The sequence below is a fragment of the Plutella xylostella genome, chromosome 10 (assembly GCF_932276165.1).
Source record: "Plutella xylostella chromosome 10, ilPluXylo3.1, whole genome shotgun sequence".
Classification (NCBI taxonomy): Eukaryota; Metazoa; Arthropoda; class Insecta; order Lepidoptera; family Plutellidae; genus Plutella; species Plutella xylostella.
Window position 1 is genome coordinate 8,189,059 of NC_063990.1, and position 27,278 is coordinate 8,216,336.

At 37.6% G+C, this 27,278-nt stretch overlaps 2 protein-coding genes across 4 annotated transcripts in view; both read right to left on the bottom strand.

The window, feature by feature from the left end:
- Positions 1 to 27,278, bottom strand: part of LOC105380882 (protein outspread) — a 209,568-nt gene that overhangs the window by 67,106 nt on the left and 115,184 nt on the right. The gene's annotated exons all lie outside the window — the stretch shown is intronic.
- On the bottom strand, positions 23,313 to 25,433 carry LOC125489044 (leucine-rich repeat-containing protein 74A-like). Its single transcript, XM_048623448.1, has one exon. It carries the CDS (start codon positions 25,353 to 25,355, stop codon positions 23,490 to 23,492), a length of 1,866 nt encoding a protein of 621 aa, XP_048479405.1. The 5' UTR covers positions 25,356 to 25,433; the 3' UTR covers positions 23,313 to 23,489.

Sequence of the window (27,278 nt, forward strand, 5' to 3'; positions counted from 1 at the left end):
GACGTTTTCGTAAATTGGATCGGGACAAGGATTGATACGCGTAGATTTGTTCTTGAAATTATAGTACTTATAGCATAAGTAAGTATATATATTTTTTCTTTTTAAAAGTTTAAACATAACATAAAAACTACCCATAAACTAAGCCTAATCATTTTGATGATTTCTCGAGGCATCACTATACAAACATATACTTAAAGCTACATGCTTCTTATCATTCTATCTTTACAAATGTGGTCATTTAAAAGGGGTGCTTTGTATAAACCTGATATCCTTGGGCTTTTTATATAAAGTATTTTGGTCTCTGTATCTTGTATTCGGTAATATTCTATTCAATTTTAAGTCTACGTCGGGTTAAGGTCGCCATGACCTCATGTTTATTTATTGTTAGGTCGGGGTTCAAAGTAAACTTTGGATGTTACTGTGGGAATTTTTGTCGTCATAGATTTCATTAAAATTTCTTAGGGTACTCACATAACATCACCGCCAAAAACCTAAAGTAGAGATTGGAATCAGCTAATTACGGCAAAGCTTCTAGTAACACTGGAGCATCTGATGCATCAGTAGAACCATGACCTAGCACAACCCAGAGTGGGCCCACTTGAGACCTTAGCCCACACAGGCCGATCAGTCATCTAGAACACTTAGTTATAACGCTCAATTTCCCTTCAAGGTCAAAGTGCTATTCTGGTTGTGAACTCGATCCTGTCAAGGAAGAAAAACTATTCAGTTGTTTTCAAAATTCACGTCAGTTACATAATTTAGTAAGAAATAGTATCGTATATCACAATAGGGTGGCCTTATTGTTGACATGCCATCAACAGATCGTGCGCCTACGCCTGCATGGCAGAATGGCAAATTGACTGTAACAGCCTTTTATCGCGATCAGTCAGATATCGTATCGTGCATGGCTTTCATAAAGGTCATGCAATAAAAAGCGGATATTAGATCTACGGTACTTACCTGAGGCATGTAATAAAACCCAACCATATTTAGAATGAACATGTTTGAATAGTGTATATCATGTTTTAAAAGCCATTCGTTTTCATCATTCAAATCTGTTAAAATCATAAAATAATGTGATATCCATAAAATAAAAATCATTCAGCATCAAGTAGGACCACACCTAAGGGAAAATATTATTATGATTCACTCTTACCTACTCAGCCTTATATAATTTACAGGCATAGGACCTAATCATTTAACCTTTGACCAGTCACAATCTAGCATAGACAATAGTCTGCGTGCGTTCCGTATTTTTATTTTCCTTTCGATCAGTTTGTCTATGGTGCGAGCGTGCGGCGCGTGCGCGGCCGTCACGCACGCGTTCCTACGCCATCTTGGTTCGTCAACTGTCATAATAAATATCGTTAGCTGTCATTGAACGTAGAATATTAAGTTCTGTGTATTGATCGATTTTATTCGCTTCAAATGGCTTAATTTACACGTCCCCTGCTTTTTTGAGATTAAGGATCATTGTGTGACCCCGATAAAAGAATCCTAAACCTACTGCCATGTTTTGTATACTTAATAAACAAACGACAGAACATCTTCACGGAATATTCATAAAAACTCTAATCCCACCAAGATCACCCTTCAAGCACCCTCAGCAAAAATACAGTTTTTTTTCTAGAAAATTCTGTAATCCATATCGAAACCGCAATCCAGTACATGGGACGTTAAGAGATCCCAGCGTCATAACAGAGTACTTCCTCTGCAGACCGCAGTCGATCAAAATAGAAAAAAATACGTTGCACCGGCTCCCTGATTCTGTTACTTTCGATAGCCAAAGCCAATCGACATTGAAATGATTGAATACGATTTCAGTGCGAATACCGTGCGAACCTCTCTATTACGACCTGTCGTAACTTTATTTACGAGTACTTGTAGACTGCTAACGTTTATTAAATGTTGAATTTTATTTATTTATGAATAAACAGTATTACTACATTAATATGATAACTGATGAACTTCATTAATTTGATCATTAATGTCCAGAGAAACAAAGTCGTTAAACTTCTTCTTGTGTCGATGCCTACCCACCATCATTAGTTTTTCCCACAAGATTGACCTATCTTAAAGTAAGTATGATGAAAAGATATTCCGTACCTGCGATCCGATCGATTGATTAATATCTCAAGCCAGAATCAGGGTTTTAAACCAGGAACTTGATCCTGCGCCCGCGCCGTCACTGCAACCACAGAGCAGGACGCACAGCGCGGGAGAACGAGACAAAAAATCGTTTACAACCTGGAAAAAGGATAATGACAGCGCCGCGGTTTTAGCGATGATACGCTTTTCTTATTTTTGTTTCTATAATATTTAATTACTGAGACTGTGGTTTATAAAACATTATTTTATGCTATAACTTTAGCTATTAAGTCTTGACAGGCCATCGCACCCGCAAGACATAAATGTTATGAAATAAATAACTTTATAGCAAAAGAAGATGAAGATCTATTCTAAGTATACTGTATTATACTTGACAGGAATTGATCAATTTTTAAGTCGGTTAAAATTACTGAAAATAATTACTGTCATGCCTTGTACCTTCCAAATACTGTTCGATATAAAGATACAGCCTGGATACATTTCCAAATTGATCCTTTTTCTTTCCTGTACATAATACGTTTTATCTAAATCCATGTAACTTTACAGAAGCTGAGTATATCATGTACATATCTTATTGAAATGAAACGAAAGTGAGATTGCAGTGGCTGTGCATAATAAGTTATTTCATACGATTTTCCTGTAGCGCTTCATCGTAAAGTTTTTATGCAAATGTCTGCGCGACAGGGTTTGGGCGGTGTGCGCGCGCAACTCGCAACGTCATTTATGTTCCCGCCATTTATAAAATGGGAATCGCTTTAATTGACACAGATGATAAACTCAGTAACGAAATAATTGTAGGGAAAGTAAAAAAAGAGAAGATATGTACGGAGATATAATATGCAATAAAACGTTTGATATCATTTGGAATGGCTGGATTATTAGATTATGAACTTGGTGACTGCATGTACAGGATAGAAACTTAAAAGTTTAATTTTCCCGCCTTGAAAGTAATCATTTTTTGCCCGTCATTAAAAAAGCTGGAGGTTGTCACACTGGCCTGCGTTATGTTTTTTTTTGTATATATGTTTAGCGATATTTTCATAAATTATGAAGTTTTCAAAAAGGAATAAGATCTTATATAAATACAATACAATCCTCTTTATTTGCACCAAAAAACAGAAACAATACAAAATATAACTTAAAAATTACAACAGTACATAAAGGCGGCCTTATTGCTTATAGCAATCTCTACCAGACAACCTTTGGATGGAAGAGAGTTATATAAATTTAAAAAATAGGATTAGAGGTAGTTGTGGTACATATTAAAATAAATAAATATTAGTAGTGTGGTAAATATTAGTAATTTTCAATGAACTTTTATTTAAGCTACAGTGTGTGGTACTGTGTGGACCAGAACCACCAACACCTAGATGGTAAATTGTATAATTTTTAATTGTGTAACTTCTGGATGGTAAATTGTATATTATATACTTACTTACATATTACGTAAGTCAATTAAGACAACATCCCATTTCGAAAATTTAAAATCATGCGTGTAAAGTATCTACAGTTCCAGTAATGACATGTGGGTCGTATTTACGAGTAATAACTCAATATTACAAAATATTCCCAACAACATGACTGTATTATGATAGCTACAACGATGGGCCATTACAAATTAATCTGTTATAAATATCATTGGCGCTACACGGAAGGCGAAGGAGAAGGGGTTACTCTAGGTTTACAAAAAACTAACATACGAGCCCCTGTCATGGTATCGATACATTTAACGCAGCGAGTTGTTGTCTGAAATGCAGAGTAAGGTAGAATACCCCCCCAGGGAACGGAGAATGCCCTTAGATTTTATGAAACCATTATTAATTTCTAATTTTTGTGGAAAACAAAGAGGTAGTAATGTGATGTTAATATGGCACATATGCCTTTTTATGTAAGGGAAATAAGTATTATGCTATTATGATATGAATCTTTCAATAATAATACATAATATTATGTACCGTCGCTGTTGTTGTAGTTATATGTAACCGATAAATAAATTTGGCACTATTCCTGAAACAGATTTAAGCCATTACGATCTCATCTAATTTGTTTGTTTTTACTATGTTTCTTCTACCACTAGCTAAGAGGGATGAACTGCCATCCTCCTCACCGACACACCTCCAATTTGCCACATCTCTCAAACGCACTACCATTAGTCGTCCTGTGACCATATGCGGTGTCTACATACAGCATGTGACCACTCCTACATCAACACCTTGAGACGTAGTTTGATATGGTCAATTCTGTCTAATAAACTATGAAGATTGAAAAATCCCAAGAATGTCCGGCGATATTAAAACAACGGTGTCCCAGTTATGAATGAATCATATATTTCATTGACACAGCTTATTAGAAACCTGACTATTCCAAATACGAATTACACCCTCTGTAGAGGTTTATAGCCCTAAATATGCCATAGATATGCTACTAAATAGATAACACAGACGATAGATATCAATACCAATTAGTTACAAATAAGCCTAATAGAGGTCGTTGCCAGCGCCTCTGATAGCGATTGAACATACCGCCCGCCATGGACACACTGTCCATCAAATAAACTGTAGAAATCGCTATAGGTACATTGAAATAAACAAAACTAAAAGTACACAAATCTCAGTAACAAAAACAAATAGTACACATATTACATTACATAGACAACACTTAAAATATAAATAACAACTCAACAAAACAAATAGCAACTGGTAAAACACAAAGTTAGTGTTTGATCACTTGACAATCTCATTACATCTTTAACTATCCACACGGGTGAGCTTGTCCAACCCAGCATGCCTTGCTGCTATGTCACCATAAAGTCCATGAGCCCGAGTCATACTATTCTCCCTTACAACACAAATATCTCCGACTCTAGGTTCAGGTGTTGGATGTGCACATTTGTACTTTACATACTTGCGTACATAAAACCTAGCAAGGTTTATCCTATCGAACACCCAATACTTGAATCGTAAGTTCAATTTAAGGAGCCTGAGGATTGGTTGTTTCACCCTTTCGTCACCACCAGCCTCATCAACATCACCGCCCACCCTCAGGGCTCTCTTGGAACCAATGAACGGATTCAGATTGGTGTTTCCTGCGTTCTTTGACCCTACATAATAAATAACAGTAGCTGTTGCATTTGACTTCAACTCTAGACCAGCTTCTGCTACCTGTTCGGGGGTGCTCAACTCTTCTGCAACTTCAATCAACAGATTGGATAACAAAACTACTCCATACGGCTCTAGACGAGGTACGGAGATCTGTTTGATCGGAGCTACCGTCTGAACTGTGACTAAGTTCACGTACTCTTCCTCCCCCCTTGCATCTACGATGCGAAACTCCGCGGCTGCGGCAAATGCTTCAAAAACTGTTTGCAATACATCTGTCATCTGTTTGTGAATATCGATACCTTGTTGTACAGATTGACAGCCCGCCAGTACATCAGCCCTGGCAGCAGTTTCTGTAAACATCTGCTCGCGCTCTCGCTCTACTTCTACCTCTTCATCGACTATCTGAGAATGCTGTGACTGTAATTGCCAAAACCCTTGAAAATCATCCTCAGATATCTTTGCGTGATTATTAACAACACTTGTGGTGGAACAGAGCTTGTTGTCCTTGCATTCGTTGGTGACTTGGCCGAAAAGAATCCAACCAAGTTTTGTCATTTGGGCCAATGGGGTACCAGGAGGGCCCCTGATTAAACCATCGACTATAATTTGGCCACAAACCTCTGCCCCTAACAACAAGTCAATCTTGCTGGGGGTTGCGAATGTAGGATCTGCTAACTTTACCTGAAATAACTCTGACCACCATTGAAGCTTCACTTGTTGATCAGGAATAGAACTTGTAAGTTCTCTCAAAACGTGTGCCTTGACCTTAAGTATACAAGCAGGGTCGTGTAGTGATTGAATTTGTATTTCTACGACATACTTAGAAGCACATGAAGGCTTCTTGTCACTACCGACACCTGAGACAACACATTTGTGGGGCACTCTTTGTAACTGCAGACGCTGCACGGCAGCTTCGGTTATGAAAGAGGCTTGGGAACCCTGATCTAACAGAGAGCGAAGCACGTTGTTCCCTGCTGAAGACTCGACCTGCACTAAAGCAGTAGCTAGGAGAACCTGACTCTGCATATTAGTGGAACAGGAAACAACCTTGTTTGATTCACCTGGGACAGTTGGTGAATCGAAGGGCGTAACTCCTTCCTCGACTTTGTTCTCGGACAACCTTACGGGACATTTTTGTGTATGTAAGAGAGAATGGTGCTTTTTGTGACACACTCGGCATCGTGTGGTCACCCTACAAAGGTAAACGGTGTGGTTCGCTGCTAGACAATTAAAACAAAGCTTGCTGCTTTGGACAAACTCACGCCGCGTCCCTACATCCTCCTTACCAAAACTTTTACAATTTGCAATTTTGTGGGCATCTGAGCAATATTTACAGGTTACTGAAGAACTTTCAGTTGTGTACAGTGACTTTACATGATTATTGTGAGAGTGTTGAGTTACCTTTGCATTACCTTTAACATCTAAAAACTCTAGAGATCTAAATCTTTGCTCAAGAAACTCTTTGAAAACCATTAACTCTGGTAGTTCTGAGGATGAATCGCTGGTCCTAGCTTCCCATAACTTTCTCGACTCTGGATCCAGTTTTATAGAGATTACATAGATGACCATAATGTCCCATGACTTGATATCTACACCCAAACTCGACAGTGCATGAAGACATTCATTTGTTGTATCTAGCAACTCCTTGATTGCACCAGCCGATTCACCTTGAAGAGGTTTCTGACTAAACATTCTTTTAAGTACACAATTTGCCAAATATTTTTTATTATTGTACCGCGACTCTAATTGTTTCCAACAAACTTCAAAGTTGTCTCTACTTATAGGGATGTGTCTGACTAACTGCTCCGCTTCACCTACAAGGTAGCCCTTTAAGTAGTGTAGTTTCTGAACTTCGTCTAAGGAATCGTTTGTTCGAATTAACGAGTCAAAGAGATCTCTGAAGGTAACCCACTCATCATATTTGCCAGAAAAGGTTGGTATGGATATCTTAGGCAATCTTATGTTACTACTACTATCGCTCTGCTTCCCCGACCCCGAAGGCGCAGGTGTCTGAATCAACCTTTGCACTCTACTCAACTCTCCCTTTAACTCAGACTTATATTTGATATAAATCTCTTCAGTTGATTCATACACATTGCCTTTCATATAAGTAGACGCATCTAACATTTTAGCGTCTACCTCGGTTATCATTTGCCTATGCGTATTATAGAACAATGTCCAATCTTTCTCTAAGTTATCCAACCTAGCCTCTACATAAGCCGCAGTACGCCGCTCTTTGGGCGCCTTTTTATAGTTGACTCTACTTCTTGAAATATTATTCTGAGTGTCAGTTTGAGTTTTAATGTAAGTTTCCATTTTGAAATTACAATAGTCTATGCCAAATCGATGATTAAATTTTGAAAAGTTTGTTTATGTTCGAATCCAAATGTCAATGTCAAACTGAAATAACAAACTCTTGACAAGTCAACAATGTAAACAAAGCGAAAATATGTAAACAAAGAAGTCCATAAACTAAAGCGTAAATTTTCTAAGTTTCTTGTCTTGACTTTAAGGTTCTAAATTGTCTGACTTTCTTGAATGTACCATTCACCCGATCGGCCTCCACTCAGAACAATGAAATTAATGTACTCACTCACTGCACAAGACACTAAACCTGTCTTGCTCGTCGACTGTCCCGCCACCAGGCGGGGTGCGCGGTGCGCCGTCGCGGGGCTCCTCCTCGGCTCCGCAGCAGCAGCTCGTCCTCGGGGTTGCCGCTCCCCGCAGGTCTCCGACTGCAGCCAGGCTCCTTCCTCCGCTCCCGTTCAGGCACAAGCACTGAGCACTTTTCACAAACTTTTTAGCCGACGATAGCTTTATTACCAGCACCATAGGTAGCTTTATCCGGCTCGAAGGACCATGAAAAATCCCAAGAATGTCCGGCGATATTAAAACAACGGTGTCCCAGTTATGAATGAATCATATATTTCATTGACACAGCTTATTAGAAACCTGACTATTCCAAATACGAATTACACCCTCTGTAGAGGTTTATAGCCCTAAATATGCCATAGATATGCTACTAAATAGATAACACAGACGATAGATATCAATACCAATTAGTTACAAATAAGCCTAATAGAGGTCGTTGCCAGCGCCTCTGATAGCGATTGAACAAAGATAGGAAACAATTAACTGAGCCCGGCGGGACCTCGCTTGATTGGATAACTGTTCAGTATAAATAAAGCTGTTTTAATTACTGTTCATCATCATCATCATCCTGGGATTAAGACTCCATTGAGATCGTCAGGTTCTAAAGGGCTGAGGTGGTAGAATTATGTTTTTAAATCTCGTAACTAGTAAGTACAGTGGGTGATCAAATTATTATGATCACTTGATTTTTTATGAAGAAAACGACTATGACTACGATCTAATATTACAGTCATAAACCACCAGCAAACCTTTGAGTATTGTACATATATCATTTTGTTCACAAAGCGTTTATGCGTATGGCAACACTGCATTTAATACATGGCAATAATATTATGTCTAGACTCATAAAAAAAACATCCCTAACTTTGGTAAAATTTGCTTTTGGATATAAGTTCTGTAGTGCAATTCATTTGCTTTTTACTCTTTATATTGTTGTTTTTTGAATATAAATTGTTTAGTTAATGGTATAACAAACATTTACCGTTAGATTTCCCCATTAAAAGTGGTTTTTTATTTCGGTTTTTGTTAATTTATATAATGGGGAAGGGTATAGACATTCCTGAGGCAAAATAATTGAAATCAAAACATTACTACTCAACAAAAGTCTCTCATAACGTCAGATAGCTGAAAAGTGCAGTGTTGCTCAGTTAAAAGTCAATAACATAAAGAAAAAAATTGAAAAGAACAAGCCCTTTTGAAACATAAAAATGATTTTTCTGCAACTGATAATAATAATTTGATTCCCCACTATAGTTACCTCGTTATTGAAATGAATATGTTGGTATATCTCACACACAGCCATCTGACCCCAAGCTAGGTAGATCCTTGGTACTATGGGTGTCGTCGGAACGTGATATATCTACACAGATAGATTCATATTAACACCCCAAAACACAAGAAGACCCGAGTACAAATATTTATCTATAAACAAGTATCTAACAATCCGGGATTGAAACCGGGGCCTTCGGCGTAGCAGTCAGGGTTACTAACTACTGCACCATTTGGTCGTCTTTGAGAAATATAACCGATAAACAGTGATAATAATACAGCTTTTAAATTGATTTTATTCTGTTTCCTTTATTTTGCTAGTCGCATTGCACAAGCCACGAGAACACCAAACATTTGCCATTTAAACTCCACTCACAGCCGAGCAATCACTGTTGAAGTCAGTCAATATCCTGTCAATAACAAACAACATAGTTTAAAATTCAATTCAGTTGAAATAATAGAGGCAACACTTGCAGATGTTTCGTAATGGCGAATCGCATTCGAGTACGACCTTCAGAATAAGTACAGTTCATCATGGAATGTAAGATCCATGTCGATAGTACGAGTAAGTATAAGGGCCAAAGTATAAGCTAAACAAACAATATTTGAAGGTGACTAGATTTTGTAGATAAATTTACAATAGAAGAGATTATGTAGTGCTTCCACAATTTTTCATCATCACTGTAAATCATTCATGCATAAAGAAAAAAATACTGATTAATTTGATCAGATCGACGAAACAAAACTTACTTCTCACTCAACTCCTAAAGGGGCCACACAAGTCGTAATTTTAAAGTACGAAACTACCTATTTATATTTTTTTATGCTAAAAGTTACAATGTAAAAAAGGTGTAATTGATCTGTTAGGTAGGGAGATATATTTGTATCTTTTTGTACAGCTACTTATAGGTTCAAAAATAAAGTGTGAGTTTTAAACCGAATACTCGCAGGGAATATTTATTAATGTAGTGTGTCTAATCGATAATGGTTGCTAACGCATCGGTATTATTGCTTGAGAAAAACTTTTTGAAGTTATTGAAAACAAAACTTAAGTTTAAGAACTTGTAAGTACCTACATACTAGTACATACCCTATGCTTAGTTAGATCTAAAAATTCGATTGGAATTCAATATTACCTCTTCTTCTCCGTTTTAATATGACTTTATTACATTTAAGTTACAAAAATATAGTTTATACTGAAGTGGTCTACCCTAACAAACACAACATATTCGATCGGGATAAACAGCATACATAGATAAAACCTTCATACATGCACGGCACAGGGCATCGGTATAGGTCATCAATACAATTCCCGGCAATTAACCGGAGGGCAAGGTTTGATGCGCCGGCGCAGCATTTGACATTTGTCACGTGCGCAGGTGCGCCGAGGTGCGTTCCGGAGTAGACCTTCTGTCGTTGACCCTCACGAGTTATTTTTTATAAGTATTTTAAAATTTTGTTTATGAAGTAAAAATCCTGTAAGACGTCACAATTAAACGCCAGAAATAAGTAATTCTTAGGTATTGTACTGTGGATATTAAGGGTTCCGTAGCTGAATGGTAACAACAGAACCCGTATATGTATATAGATTCTTCATGTTCATCTAGTCTGGTAATTGGTAGATAATTTTATTGATCATAATTTAAAGCATAGAACATATATTTTCAGCAAGCATTTGAGCACCATTATTTTATTAGGGTTCCGTCACTTGGTACTGACGGGAACAAGTACCTTGCGCAAGCGCATCCACTTGGTGCATCGTTTAACTGTAATTAAATTTAATAGCTGCGGCCAAATAAAGTAATCTTCTATCGTTGTCACGGCAATGACGCTGTTAGGACGTAAAATATATCTTCTCAAATTTTATTAATAGTTATTGAGAAACCACTATATTAGTGGTGGTATTCAAAATTTGAGCTCAAAGTTTAGTGGGAATAAACATCATTCCAATGCTTGAGTCAATGTAATTACAACAAGTCTTAGTAAGTAACATGCATATTTATTTTATTTTATTTTAATACTTTATTGCACAAATATGAGATATAAGTGTTCAAAAGGTGGACTTAATGCTACAATCATTTTCTACCAGCCAACCTACAGGAGGTATAAGTAAAAAGGTAGAATCATGTGAAACCATGTCACTATTATGCGAAAAGGTACACCCGAGTCCGCGTTGTTCTATGGATTCGAAACAACACAAACTATTGAACTCTTACACTTATCTACTAAATCACCATGAACTGCACGTTTAGCAACTTGACTCTATCTCGTCGTATTAAACGTACCATTGCATGACAGCTCGTTCGTCAGTTTTTCGTCAATATAGAGTAACCCGCCAGTTCAAACATATCCTAAAAAGCTTCCCATAGAATCAATTCTAGCTGGCGGGATTCCAGCGGTTCCCAACTGACTCCCGGCAGAATGGCCCGACGACGTGTTCCCTGCAAATGATCCCGGTGCGGGCAATTAGGTGCGGCCCCAGGGTTGGGAGACCAGCGGTTTTAGGAAGAAGTGTAGTTAGGGTAGTGGCGTTCTGCTCTAGACGAGTGATGATAGACGACTATAATTTTGATTATATTAATTGTTATCTGTCGAATCGTACCGTAAAAAGGCAAAAGGTTCGAGATACCTAAAATAACGTACTTACACTATACGTAGGTATATATAATTATGAACTGAACTGTTATTACCACCAAGAAGGAATATTCTGAACATTATTGATGACAAAACAATTTTTGTGATCGTACACATTGTAACATAGCTATGGGATGCTTCGTTACTCAGCTTAATACTTGAACTGAGATGTTATTGCTACCAAAAAGGAATATTATGAACATTATTGATGACAAAATATTGATGATAAATTTTGCTATCTTTCCACAGTTTAACATAGCTACTAGATAGGGTGTTCTTCAGCTTAACACTTGCGTCACATCCTAACCCGGTGTGCGCCCCGTCGGCGTCTTTGAGTCGCACGCGCATATCCTAATCGTGCGCTGTACGCAATCAACGCGCACGGTAATGGAGCAGTGCGCATGCTATAAGGATGGAAATCCTTATCGACGTCTAACTGAATTTATTTGTCCATTTGCCAAGATTAGATTGTGCTCCTCCGCTCGTTGATTTGTTCCTGGAATCTGGTGTTCAGGAGAATGGAGCGTTTAAGAGGATACCATTTGTAATCTTCTTCTTCTTCCTTGCCTTATCCTTATTTAGGGTCGGTTTTGTTCGTCATGTCACGCCATTTTACCCTATCCTCTGTCATATCCTCATTCACTCCACACTCTTTCATATTTTCAATCAAAGCCACGTCTTTCTTGGTCTGCCTCTCTTTCACCTTCCTTCGGGTCTCATTTCCAACACTTTCTTTATAGGAACCTTTGTAATTAAGAGTGGAGATACCTTTTGTAATTAATGTTGTTTGTGAGATAATAATTACAATATACCAAAATGTTTAATACAGTAAATTTAATCTAACATTAACGGCCAAGTGTAAGTAAATGATATAATTTTTTGTAGGTTGTGATGTAACATAGTATGCACAGGACCAAAATTATTTTGAAAAACAAATAAAAATACTTTTTTAGATTAAAATTAACTAGTCGTGCATTAGAAGTTGTTATGAATGACCCCCTGAGTCCCCCGCCTTTGGCTTACTAGTTACTTTACCATTTGTAACACCCTGTATAGTAGGTATGCCTGTAGGAATGAAAGGAGGATGCTGCAGCCAGCCGCAAGGCCTGCATTTCTCACGGAAGTGGCCACAAAATCGATTTACTACTCCCAATACAATACAATTTGCCATGAAATTGTTTTTACAAGAGCTCACTACAATACTTCCCGACGTGAATATTATTTTAACATACGTACATATATATATGTCGCAGGCAACTGGTTTAATCTCCTGTTTGATTGAACCACTAGCCCGTTCATTGGATGGCGCTATTCAGTTGTATGACTAAATGACAACTCGTCAAGTCGTTGATTGTAACGTTCGACGTCTTGACTGAACGTCATTCAGCGAAGTCGTTGAATGGGATATAGTATAGCAACTTTGTAATGTCTGGTTAGGGTGAACATCACCAGACAAGAGTCAACAAAAAGACTATGTTACAAAGCTCTTATCTCACAAATTAACTAAACAATAACAATAAACGTACCTTCATATTGTTGTTCATAATTATCCAGTTTCGCCACTTTTTTTCTTTGAAACTATCCGCCCGCGGCGTAATAATAGGTAAATCCATGTTGTCACACTATTTTAACACAAATAACGCACTTTAAAGCTAATATATTTGCAAAAAACTAACAATATAGGTGCTTTTTGTGTCAGCTGTTAGCTGTTAGACGCCATATTTGTTTTATTCACCACCTGACTGATTTTAAGTCAGCTAACTAGTTGGACGTTTTGTGACGCTTGTAAAATCAACGTTCGGCCTAGTCATACAACTGAACAGCGCCATCCAATGAACGGGCTAGTGGTTCAATCAAACAGGAGATTAAACCAGTTGCCTGCGACATATACATGCTCACGACTGGGTAGCCAGCGGTGACTCGCAAGTGAGCCACCAGCTTTTCGTTATACATTTGTACTCACGTGATAGGTCGCGAGCCGTATCGCCGTTTTTGAAGAAGTACCATGCACTTTGGGTACACTTCTAGAATGTAGCTGTACGGGTTTCCTTACAATGTTTTCCTGTACCGTAAGAGTGCGAAGAATTAATTGGTACATGGCAGGATTCGAACCCACGGCTTCACGAATTAGAGCCGAGACATATCCATTACACCACTACGACTTTATATTATTTTAAAAAGCTTGAAAACCTAGAAAAACCTAAATGATACCGGTGATCCGACGTATGTATCACTGGGTACTTAAACTAACATAAGAAAAGCATAGATAAAAAGTACGTTGGTTCCTCCTTAATGACGGGGCCTTTGTGAAATGGTTGCGGTAGAGTAATATTATGACTTTTGACAAGTAATTGTAAAATTCTACGTCAAAAAATAAACGATTTCATTTCATTTCGTTCAACCCTAAAAGAAGCACCGACGCGGCACACGCAACAAGTTTAAACTGATGGTCATTTGTACCTCCCGAAGAGCTCGCCGGCTAACTAACAATAATTCAAACAAGTTAAATCTACAATGGCTGCTGCTATCATAATTCACTGTGCGGTAAAGCAATATATTTACTTTCACTGTGAACCAGCGAAGTATCTGACGTTACAATATGCTGACACTAACCAACATTGGCTTAAATGCTCATAACTTTTACTTGTATTGTTTATTTTTGCATAATAATTTTATATACTAAACACTACTACTTTTGTAATAAATAACTTATTGCATAATTTATGATACGGTGTATACTTATAAAATATTGAATTGAAAAACAAAATTGCGTTAATATACATTCATACGTAAAAACTCTCTTCATTAACTTTGAAAACAAAATATACCTACCTACCTATTTACTAACTAAAAACATATCGGGTACCTACAGAACCGCCGAAGTAACACAGTAAAATAAATTTGATCGCAAAACTGTTGACGATGATGGATGGAGGTTTGTGAAAAATAACTCAATTCATTAACATGAGCGATTTGGCTTCGCGGTCGAATTGGACCCAAGATCGCGCCCCGGGGGGTTAAGTGCTTCGGTCGTATGATACTCTTAGTGCCAAAGTCAAAGTCAAAGTCTCCATAGTCGGTTAGAGCATAACCAGCGAGTAGTGGTTGAATTTTGACACATCTGTCATGAATTTTATATGGAGATAACGTTTAATTTATAAATCAATCCCTGTCGGAGATAACCGACTATGGAGAAATTGGCACTTAGAGATCTAGTCGCTAACTACTATAGGTTTAGATAGATTTTCGACTCAGCCTTCGTACTGTGCGTCGTTGAATAATAACGGCCTCACTCTTAGTACAATCTGCTGTTTTGTTCTTTATATCATAATATTACTTACATAATTATTATGTATATGTACCTACAGGGTACAATTATTAAGTCATTGATTTTTCGGAAATAATATGCTCCTATTATAAGGAGAAGCTTTAGGTCCGAATATGAAATCACGGTAAAAAAAATGAAGCTACTTTTACAAAATTTTGTAATATAATTATAATAGGTAGTTTAAATCAATGTATTGACCGTAAACACATCCTAGCATATTCTCAGAATACTCGTAAATACTTGAAGTTTGTTTACAGCTTGTAAATTATTGATTCTGACAGCTGCTTATAGGGTCGTGACCTTCGAAGGATTTCACACATTACGTGTGAATGGCCGCTGACGGGTTATCTAGTTTCACAACACAAGCCTAGCGGGGAACATAGCTGAATTGATTTACAATACAAATAAATACTCTTAGGTAAGTACTGACAAATATAATATAGAGAAAAACTAAAATAAATTCAAAACGGTTGTAAAGGCTAACTTTATAAACAATATCAAAATGGTAAGTTTTTTTTATCACCTCTCTCTCTGCTCCTTTGAAATCACAACAGAAATGAAATAAAACATAGTTAATATTATTAGGTAACCTAGGGCTTAAATGTGTTATTGTAATAGCGCCAAGTCCAGTAGTAGAAGGTCACTGAGTCTATAAACCCTACAATATAAAACGATAACAATAAAAAAATTAAATTATTACAACCTAAAATCGCCTTTGGACGTTTCTGGCTTAAAATTCCAGCATCTCGCTTGAACAATCTGTACGAACATATGGCAACCAAATATGGAGCTTAATTTAATCTAAATAAGGTTTTGTTTCCCCTGACCGGTATCTGGGGTCAAAAGGCAACACAGTATTGGTGAACAGGTGTCCTAAATGTAGATGGGGTACACTGAAACACATTCTCGACGCATTGTCAATGGATGCTTTGAGGTGAGAATGAAGGTGAAACTATCTGGTATAGTGGTAAAATACCTACCTACATTCAACAAAAAAGACCAAGACCTACGCGTATACCCAGCGAACAGTTTAGTCATAGGAGGTAGATAGGTAGATATACTTTAATAACACACACACACACACACACACGCACTCACGCCTTGTACTAATGTACTCCCTTGCGGGGTAGGCAGAGGTGCATTGCTGCACCCACTTTTCGCCAGAGTGTTATGTTAGTCCCAATGTAATAGGGGGCGGGCCTATTGCCATTTTACGGGCACATCCAAGACCTGAGAACAAATATCTGTGTTTAAACAAATATCTGCCCCAGCCGGGAATCGAACCCGGGACCATCGGTTCAGTAGTCAGGGTCACTAACCACTACGCCATTCGGTCGTATAGATCAATAGCTCTATTAAGTACCATGATATATTGCTATATATCCACCCAAAATGAGGTTCTGGGCGCAGCTGCGAATAATAATACCTGTATGTCGTATTACAGCTTTGTTCACTCGAATGGAGGGTCCGCGGTAGTGCATGGGTCTGCGTATGCGCAACCAAATTGCATGTTCTCTTTTGCCATCGGCGGATGTGCTCGTTATATCGCATTCGGCTTGTCGAAACGATAAAGAGATGTATAGGCAGTAAGACTTAAGTACATATGTCATTTGAATTTGAATTTTTTGAACAAGTTAACGGTTTTACAGGGCACGTTGTGGTCGATGCATTAGTCATGTCACGCTTTCCAATTAGGATAAGCCTCCTGCCCTAACTACTACAACTGAATTTATTACATTTGCAATCAGTCTGGTAGTAAAAACTTAGATTTAAATTTCATTTTATCTCTATTGGTACCTACACAAAAATTATCCTAACTAATATTAACCTAACCAATCCTAACTAATATATAATATTATAAATGCGAAAGTAAATGTGTCTGTCTGTCTGTATGTTACTCTTTCACGCCAAAACTACAGAACGGATTTGAATGAAATTTGGTACACATGTGGTCTAGACCCTGAGAAACAACATAGGTTACTTTTATCCCAGAATTCCCACGGGAAAACTTTTTGAGGCAAAGCAAATCTCGCGGGAACAGCTAGTAATCTATATTTCACTTGGTCCAGACATTACGCGTGGACGACTGGATCGATTTCAATACATTGTGTTGGTTACTGTCAGGAGGTTTAAGCAGAGGTGATATTAGAACCTAAAAATAATTTATTAAATACGAGTATACTCGCGAGAAAACGGCATAAACAAAGCCATTAATAATTAACGTTACACTATGTGGGCTACATTTATAGTAGTTTAGTATTTCAAACCTTCATTTACAGGGCAATTGTGAGTCAACCATGGCACTTCAAAACACAACAACAGAGCAATAACTGGCTCAGTTTGATTACATGCCTATGTCTAGCACCTTCACCTTGACGAGACCAAATAATACAAAAACCAACCGGAGGGTTACTCTATACTGACAAAACGAACGAACGAGAGCTGTCATGTAATCGGCACGTTTAATACAAAAGACAGAGACGTGGCTTGCGCAGCAGCACACCGAAACCTAGTTTATCGTCATATAAAGTGACCCCCCAGCGCCGTGAGCCATGAATGGGCAGCTCACTTACGCTGTACTCTTACCTAATTTGGTCATCGGTACTTCCTCCATACATACGTCAAATGTTAGTTACTATACTATACGTAAGTATAGCATGGTGGTACTGTTAGCGTTACTGAAAATGAATTGTGAATTCAATAAAGAACAACGTAACTCAAAAAGCTCAAAGTGTAAGAGATAAGTAAGTAGGTTCGGCAATATTGGTAAAATTCACGAGCCTTGAGCATTTTCTTAAATATCCATTCACAGCCATTTTCGCCGAATAATCTTAAATGCTGATAAGAAATTGAATTTCAGTGTAAGTTTGTAACTATAGCTCGTAAAAATTAAACTTCGTATTTTGATAATTTAACTGGTTTTCTGTATGGGTCTCAATGGTCTGACATAATTATGTTGATGCCGAAAAAATTAATTAATTATATGATTAATTAAAGATAACACAACATAATAATATAATAGCTATTCGTGAGTGTTGAAAAATAATCAATGTATAGGTATAATAACCATTACCTTTTATCAGAAGCTACTTATGTTGAGTATTTAAATAAATGTGTAAAAGATAAGAAGATAAGAAGAACCTAGGTAATATAAAAAAAACTAGAAAAAAGTGAGCTAACGTTACAGCTGAATGATATTTCATCATAGAAGACCGGGGACTGAGTGCTACGTCCAGCTATGGACGTTTGTTGACTGATGATGACGATGATAAAAGTAAAAGCGCGCGTTTTAAACTTTGAATCCCAAATGTTCCGCCTACGCGCCTCACAATCACTTTCTAATGCAAACTTCAAATGACGCCGATAATTCGAGAAATCCTCCGTTTACGCCCACAAATGCTGGTAAAAGGCTAAATAGTCATAAACCAAGTGTAAAACGCCACTTTTGGGCCCACGTGATCCCCAAAAATGACGAGATTTATGACACATTCTAGGAAATAAGAGCACACGTTCAGTTTGGCTGGAAGTAGTGGTGACCGTGCCACAACAGTGTGGCAACAGTATGGTCACAGTTTTGCTTAAAAACCCCGCGACCATGCGCGCGCATGGGACAAACCATAATAAAAGGGTAGAATTTTATTTGTGAAACACATGAAGGTACAGTCAGTCTAAGAGTACTTCGCGCGTTGTAATTATTAAGATTATTATAAAACGACGACATAGACGACCGAATGGCGTAGTGGTTAGTGACCTGACTACTGAGCCGATGGTCCCGGGTTCGATTCCCGGCTGGGGCAGATATTTGTTTAAACACAGATATTTGTTCTCGGGTCTTGGATGTGCCCGTAAAATGGCAATAGGCCCGCCCCCTATTACATTGGGACCAACATAACACTCTGGCGAAAAGTGGGTGCAGCAATGCACCTCTGCCTACCCCGCAAGGGAGTACTGTAGAACAAGGCGTGAGTGCGTGTTTTTTTGTTTTTTTTTTATTATAAAACGAAATTCTGTAGCATCGCGTTCTGTGACATAAATTACCGTGAAATTACCTATGTTATTGTTTCATATAAGTATACAGAACATATCTGAACTGATGTTAAAATATTCCTTAGCTTATCTATTCGATCCTGTGTAAACCTATAAAGTTATTAAAGCTATAAAAGCGAAAGCGTATTATATCACATTAACATTACATTTTCAACACAGTGTTGTATTAATCTTGCTCACTTAAACATTTCCCCGAAACCCGCAGAGCATATCTGATGAAAGTGCTAGATAACGAGCCTAGCCTAGAGCTATGTGCTAAAGTGTACCTGGATGTTATGCCTCGTGACGGACGACAGAAATATACCTAGGTTTCTAGGTTTATGTGTGGAGAAAGTTTTACCTGCAACAAAGAATAAGAAGTTAGTTTATTTAAATTGATATGTAATTTTATATTTATTTTTACAAAGGGTATCAAATTAAGTTTCGATAAAACATTTTGTGATCTCTTATCTTTATTAATTCACAGGGATTGAAGCTCTTAAGAAGTCTAGAGAAGTATATAGTGGTCTGTGGAATATAGATAGATAGATAGATAGAATATTCTTTATTTGTACACACACACATAAAAGAAACTTACATAACTTAAATACTATAAACTATGTACAAAAATGGCGGTCTTATCGCTTAAAGCGATTTATTCAAGACAACCTTAGGGTGTATCAATCATAAGCATGCGGACTTGTGGACGCCTTTGCCAGCAGAGAGACGACCATCATCATCAGCCAATAATCATCCACTGTTGAACTGTTGGATGCCTCTGCCAAGGAGCACCGAAACACTCGGTCTTCGGCCATCCTCATCCAACTACTACCGGCAGAAAGACGACCAGGCAATTAAGTTATTAAATACTAGCTGTTCCTGCGAGCTTCGGTTCGCCTTAAAAAGTTTTCCCTTAGGAATTCCGGGATAAAAAGTAGCCTATGTTCTTTCTCAGGGTCTAGACCATATGTATACCAAATTTCATTTAAATCCGTTCAGTAGTTTTGGTGTGAAAGAGTAACAAACAGACAGACACAGTTACTTTCGAATTTATAATATTAGTTAGGATTAGGATACCTACCTCTATAGTCTATACATATTTTGTCAATTGTGCCTTTTAGGGCCAGATTGACGTACATACTCACAAATATGCGTACTTAATTATGGCTCAACGACCTTTTTCGCCCGTTTGTCACCTTAAATTCGCGTATTTTACAAACATAAAAGCTCGTCGACGTCTCGCACGTCTGTCTGGCCCTTAACAGATTTACCCCCTTGCTGTACAGCGGGATACATTTTATGCCAGTGTTATTTGTAGTTTCTTCCTGATTATATTGCCATCATCAGGCATAACCAATACGCTGACTGGACATTGAAATCGAGATTATAACATACATAACGATAATAAAATACAGTCAACGGTAGTATGGATAAGCTATAGGCATGTTAGTAATGTTTACAGGCGCCTAAAAACATCGTGATAAACAGGAATAGTAGCAAATATTGTAACTTTATCCTAGCCACAAGAACGTCTACGCCCCATTTTGATCTACAACTATGAGTTTATAACATCGCGGAATGTAGCCGCTAGCCGGACAGGATTTGGTTAACATATTATCTGAGTAGAGATTATTGGAAAGCAATATATAATAATAAAGCGAAGGCCCGGGGCGTTGCGTGACGCACGCTACTGTGCGCCGGCGCAGAAATGCTTGGCGGCTCCGTAAAGGTTACTCCAGCTTGACGGCACCGTAGCTAAGGTGGTAGTGGAGCTGCTTCCGAAGCTTAGGGCCGCGGGCTCGAATCCCGCCAAGGGCAAACATTTGTGTGATGAGCACTTGTGTTTGCCTTGTGTCTGGTTTTCGTTTATCTATTTAATATGTATAGATAGAAATCTATGTGTAGATATATCTAGCTGTCCGACACCCATACCTATCACAGGTTCTGCCTAGTTTGGGGTCGGATGGCCGTGTGTGTCCCCACATATTTATTATTATTAACTTCATAAAAAATACAGAACTAGAGATGTCATGCAATCGGTATGTATAGTGCCACAAACTTATCTGTTCCGGTGAGAGCGAACTAAATTGATCCATATCTCATAACTTACCAATGAATTATACATTCATATAGATTAGATGGGTTTATTAAAACCGCAAGGGTGAATTACCACTACAGGCTAACTAAAAATCTTATAGAATCAAGAAATATTTGACATTTACGTGAGCTCTCACCGGAACAGATAAGTTTGTGGCACTATACAGGGTGTTAACTAGAATGCGTTTGAGCGGGAAATGGGGGTTAGTATTAGTCTAACCAAGCACGTTTCTAAGAAAAAAAACATCAGAATCTCGAATATTTATGTTTAAAGTCTAAAGTAAAGTGGAAAGTTTTACCTTAATCAAAAACATGGTCACCACAGACATTCGATTGCAAAAGAACACACACTGTAAATTTGCATAATTTAAATTTGCACTTTTCATAATTTATTTGATGTAACTATGATTGTAATTAATTACACAGTAGGTAATAACAATTATTAAATAAAATTGAAATTATTCATGGTGATTAATGACATATTAATCAACAATTAAACAGCTGATTGTCATAAAGTTTGATAGATCGTACAGAATATAATTTATGACTTTCTAGGAGCTCAGAACAATAATTAAACCTTTTTACTCAGAATAAGGTAAGCGTTTTGTATTCACCCTTGATACTCACCACATTTTATTTTTCTTTTATTACCTAAAGATGCGTACAGACCGGCCCAACGAACGCCCACCGATGGACATTTATCATACATAATACAGAGGCAGATTGAGCAACGAAGGTCAACAAAACCCGTTCGTTGGCGTTCGTTTGGCCGGTCTGTATGCAGCTAAAGATAAAAGACCACAATGCATAACAGGATGATAACATGGTCTACTTCAATGACGAATTGGTTTACTTACACTCGCTCATCTTGATTTGTGTTGTGTACTTGCGATTGAGACGTCTTTGATGACGAATAGTACGGAAATCCTCATAATAAGTATGGCCTCACTTTAAATACCAGTAGAATAATAACAATCTCGCGTATCATAACCATCGAGTATTTATGATAGTCATTACCTTCTCTGTGGCTCTAGTCTGTCAGTCAGTCATTGTTGTTTACTTGTTTACAATCATTTTTTACAATTATTACCCAAAAGGGAAAAGGTACCTACAATTCTATCTTTTGATTACCAAGCCTTGTTCCTCATTTCGTTTTATGTTGTGCTGTGCTATGAATACGTGTGACCTATGTTATGAAGCATAAAATGAAAATGTTCTGTATTCATAAAAGATAATTGTGTATCAATAAAGTGATACTTATGGAGTAAAATGAAATGTCTACAATGGATTGGATACTTTGAGTACCCAAAATCTCGGTAGGTACCTTGACGATGTGGCTCCACGAGTGTGGTGCTGATGCACGCATACTTTTTTATTGACCTTGGCTTTGAATTGTTTGGCCTTGATCTTGGCTTTCAAGTTCATGGTCATTCTGTCAAACGTACCTAAACCTGAATAGGGTGACTATGAAATTTTAAAATGTACTAAATAAAACTGTTTTATGTTGGTCAGCTTAAAGCAAATAAAATACGTTTTTTAATGTCTTATCGTGTTCAGTATCATCAGCTGTATCTACCATTTCCCGCTCCAACGCAATTAAGTTAACACCCTGTATAATGCTACAAGATAAGAGTCGGTGTTACCGCAGAGCAGCGCTCCTATAATCGTTTTTGGTAAGCTAAAGTCCCCCAGGCCACGCTGGTCGACGACTGAGTATTCTGAGCCCACAAGATCAGGACCCGCTTCATCAGCGGTATGTCTGTATGTCAATCACTATAAAATTCAGTATTATATTTCCCTAATAACTACATAATTAATATTATTATGACGGCATAGAACAACGCGGACTCGATGTATGACGCTAGCCACTGACTTAAGGAACATGCCTATACATATTTCTCTAACCTTGACTTCTTCTCAGAGTTTGAGGAATTTGACTCTAGTATGATGTATTCTGTACTGTCGTTTTCACTACTACCTACTTGAAATGTGCTTTTCATGATGATATAATATAATATTTTATCGATAAACAGCATACAGATATAATAAGTCAAATAGCTAGTTTCTTAAAATAAATTGTAGTGCTAAAATAAGAATTTAAGATATAATAGTGTAATTAAGTAAGTAAAAGGATATACACTCAATTTAAGTAGTAAGTAAAATTATGAAAATGTTAAAAAAATATAACTACAAATAACACGACTATTTTATGCCCAAGGGCATAACCAGCAACAGATGATTTTGAATAAGATATTTGGTAGCACTTCGTCATATCACTTTTTTTTCGCTCTACCCCGTTCTTTGCTTTTACCCCTCTCCTGGCTTTTACCACGTCCCTTACTTTTTCCCGGCCCCTTACTCTTACCCCGTTCTTTACTTCTGCTTTTACTGCGGCTCTTTTTCTTTTTTTTGCCTTTTTTCTTTGTCTGTGGTTCGGGCTCAGGTTCCGGCGGCGGGGTGGGCGGTAGTTTCCTATCAGGCCACTTTCTCCGGATATAATCGACTAGCAATTTAACATCAATCATCTTATTTTTACCGATTTTAGCACCAGGAAAAGCATTACCGATTTCGTTTGCTAAATCCTCATTTAACTGGCCATGCGCTTTTTTGATATAACCTTGGAAGTCTTTAGCGCTAATGAATTTTATATTATTCTTAAGCAACGCCTGTGCTACTAAGGCTATGTCAATTTTGTGCTTTTTAGGCTTTTTCCACAAGAATTCAAGACGATTTAATACAATGTCTCTTAAATCAGTAGTATCTTTGGGAGAGAACTTATTGATCACTCGTCCATAAGTTATCACTGACAAACTTTTTGCTGGATTATCTAAAACATGATTGCGGTTTTCTATAAAGTCTTCGTTAACATCAATATTATCTAAATAAAGTTTTTTGAGCATAACGCTTTTAGATTTCATTTTGGAGACCAACAAGTTGGCATCTTGGGGAGACATTGGATTATCAGAAAGATTGAGAACTAATAAATTTTCAGCTTTCTTTAAACCTGCTGCAATATTAGTTATAGCTTGATCTGCCAGTCTATTGTGACTTAAATCTAAGTGAGTCAATTGGGGAGCACTCAGGAACTTTTTAATACTTTCTCCAATACGAGCACCTGCAAGCGCATTCCATGCCAAGTACAGTTCTTCTATGTATTCATTTATTGTCAAAATTGTTAACAGCTGACAAGTCGGCCCTTGTGTGTATAATTTGTTCCATGATAAGTCAAGTACTTTCAAATCATTATGATTCTCAAATGCTTTTATGAAAGCATTCGTAGCAATAGCACCCAAATTGTTATAGCTAAGATATAGTTTTTCGATATCAATACCTTCTGCTAAGACGTTAGCCAACATTTCACCGCCTGCATCACCTAAGTTGTTTTTACTAAGATTCAATGACTTCAGAGTATGGTTAGTAGGTAGCCCTTCAATAAGCCGTCTCAACCCTTCAATGCCAATCCTGCAGCCTGCTAGATCCAGCTCAACGAGGTTATTATTGAATGACAATAGCTCACCCAGATGAAAGCAAGCATCATCGTTCAGAAAATTATCGGTTAGTTTCAGAACTTCTGTGTTAGTGTTATTTTTCAATGCCATTGCCATAGCTCTCACTCCATCTGGATTGACTCCATAGTAGCTGAGATCAATTTCACGTTCTTGTAATCCTTTGTAAAACATTCTTACCGGACACTGTTCCATTATTTTACAAGTTTCAAGATAAAACTCTTGACCATCGTCGGCATAGATGACGTCAAGATCATCTTCCTGTAGTGCGGCTAGGATTCCTGGATCTTTAACAGCTGGATAGTTATAATATGGATGTTTTAGAACAGCACTATCAGACATTGCGATATACGCAGCGCATATTTCTCCGCTGCCCGGGTCATACTGTCCTTGCTGGTATAACAGCTTCTTTCGATTATCTTCTGGTATTTCAATATTAAGTGAAGACCATTCTTCCATTGGAGGCTCTTCTGATGAAGAAACTGTTGCAGCAGGACCCTCGAACAGCAGTAAAGTACGTTTTCCTTGTCCTTCTTCTGTGTCGTCATAGTCTTCAGATTGAATATCATCATCATGTTCACGGCGTGTGGTTTTGTCTTCATCTTCTACATTAACGGAAGATGCATTCGACATTATATTCTACAATTTATTATTTGTTATTTATAAACTTATGTAATAGCTTGGTTGGTTGTACTCACGTTCACTGAGGAAAAAAACACTACGAGACGGTCACGTCGTTGCATGCTACTTGACGGTTAAAAACATTGTCAATCTGGTATAATGCTCTGTGATCGATCAACCCAATGATAAAAACTCAGAAAAATCATTTATTCGCGCTGCTCATTAGTCCTTACTGTATTGTATTACAGAAAAAATAATAATAATATAAAAATAAAGTCAGCTTTAAAACTATAATATATTATGTGGGGAGCATACACACACGGCCATCCGACCCCAAGCTAGGCAGAGTCGGCAATATGGGTAACGGACAGGTGATATATCTAAACAGATCTGATACATAGATACATTATTGACACCCAGTACCCGAGTATAAATATCTGTCTTTAAACAAAATATCTGCCAAGCCGTTGATTGCACTCTGGACCTTCGGCGTAGCAGTGAGAATCGCACTAACTACACCATTCACCATTTACGAGAATCGCAATTAATGAAAAAAACCCTCCTGGTATTGCAGCTCCATATGTACTGGTACTTTTTCATTGCTCGTGAGTGTATTATTGCATTGTATGATGTATCGCTGGACAGGAAATTTATTTATTCATAACGTCAATATCTTTATATTGTCAGCAATCTTTGATAAGTACTGAGAAATAACAGATTTGTGTAATACAGCTACTAATAATAATAATTGATCTAGGCAGGGTGCGGTAGTCATTGCAATTTTGTTATTGTTTGTACATAGGTACTTTATTACATTTGTTTCATTAGTATTAGTATTGTTTGTCCTGAATGGCGCACATTTAGAGCGTAAGACTTATGTATTTATGAAATGGTTACCCTAGTTGAAGAAGAATTGTAATATTTTGAAAAGGTTAAAAAGGTAGCAGGGTAGTTGATTCGACGTCAAGTAAGAAGCGAATTAAATAGCTCGTAAAATGAATCATTTAAAAGCGTGTCAGTTTGAAATACAGTCGACACAATCTTACAATACCGAGATACTTAGTAATTACTTGATGAAACAAGCACACCGATTCTTTATTTGCAAATAAAACAAAATTTACCGATACGGAGCTATGTTAATTGCCCGGCATCGCTTGCATGTCGCCCGCGTCCACCATTATCAAAGGAACAAAATGTCGGAACTTACCTAAAAGGTTACCATTGAATCTTTAAACGTATCCACAAGAATTCATGAATAAAAATACCAAACCAAAAACCGGGTACCAATTAAGGTCTGATCGGGACGGCGATCCAACTCTGGATCGAAAGTACTTCATTAGAAAAAGACCTGAACTAAACAAAACAAGAAATTTATTTATAAACACAATATATAACGCAGGTGTACAAAAAGACTTTTTGCACACACAGGAAAGCTTATTTCCAAAAAGTAACTTCTTCCTGCCAAATTGCGCGCAATTTCCTTACCTGTGGAGGCAGCCCCTAAGAGGCATCGTCACAATCAGGTACACTTAACACCTTGAAATTCAGCATCGATCGAATCAGATCGGAATAGAATACCAAACCTAAAATTCTAATAAAGAACGTGAAGCGCGTGGATTCCCGACACGCACGCGCGACATTCTATTGTCTAAATTATGAAAAAGAAAGCTATGCATGCTGTCGCTTCGATCAGTCATTGTAACTTAGACCTTAGACATAAGGATATACAGGCGTTCAATGCGTCAGACCGCTACTGCCCCGAGGGAGAAGCGTGATGCACGGCGAGTGTTGTTGTGATAAGATTATCAGCATTCAACAATAAGTAGGGTAAATCGTGGTATAACTGGCATGTGTTAGTAACTGGCACTTTGACTATAAAACTAAATATATTAAGCTTTTGGATATAGTAAGACCATATTTGATGTGTTTACAGCA

What these genes read in the sequence shown, in the direction of transcription:
- LOC125489044 (XM_048623448.1), bottom strand. Translation starts at nt 25,355, where the DNA reads ATGTCGAATGCATCTTCCGTTAATGTAGAAGATGAAGACAAAACCACA.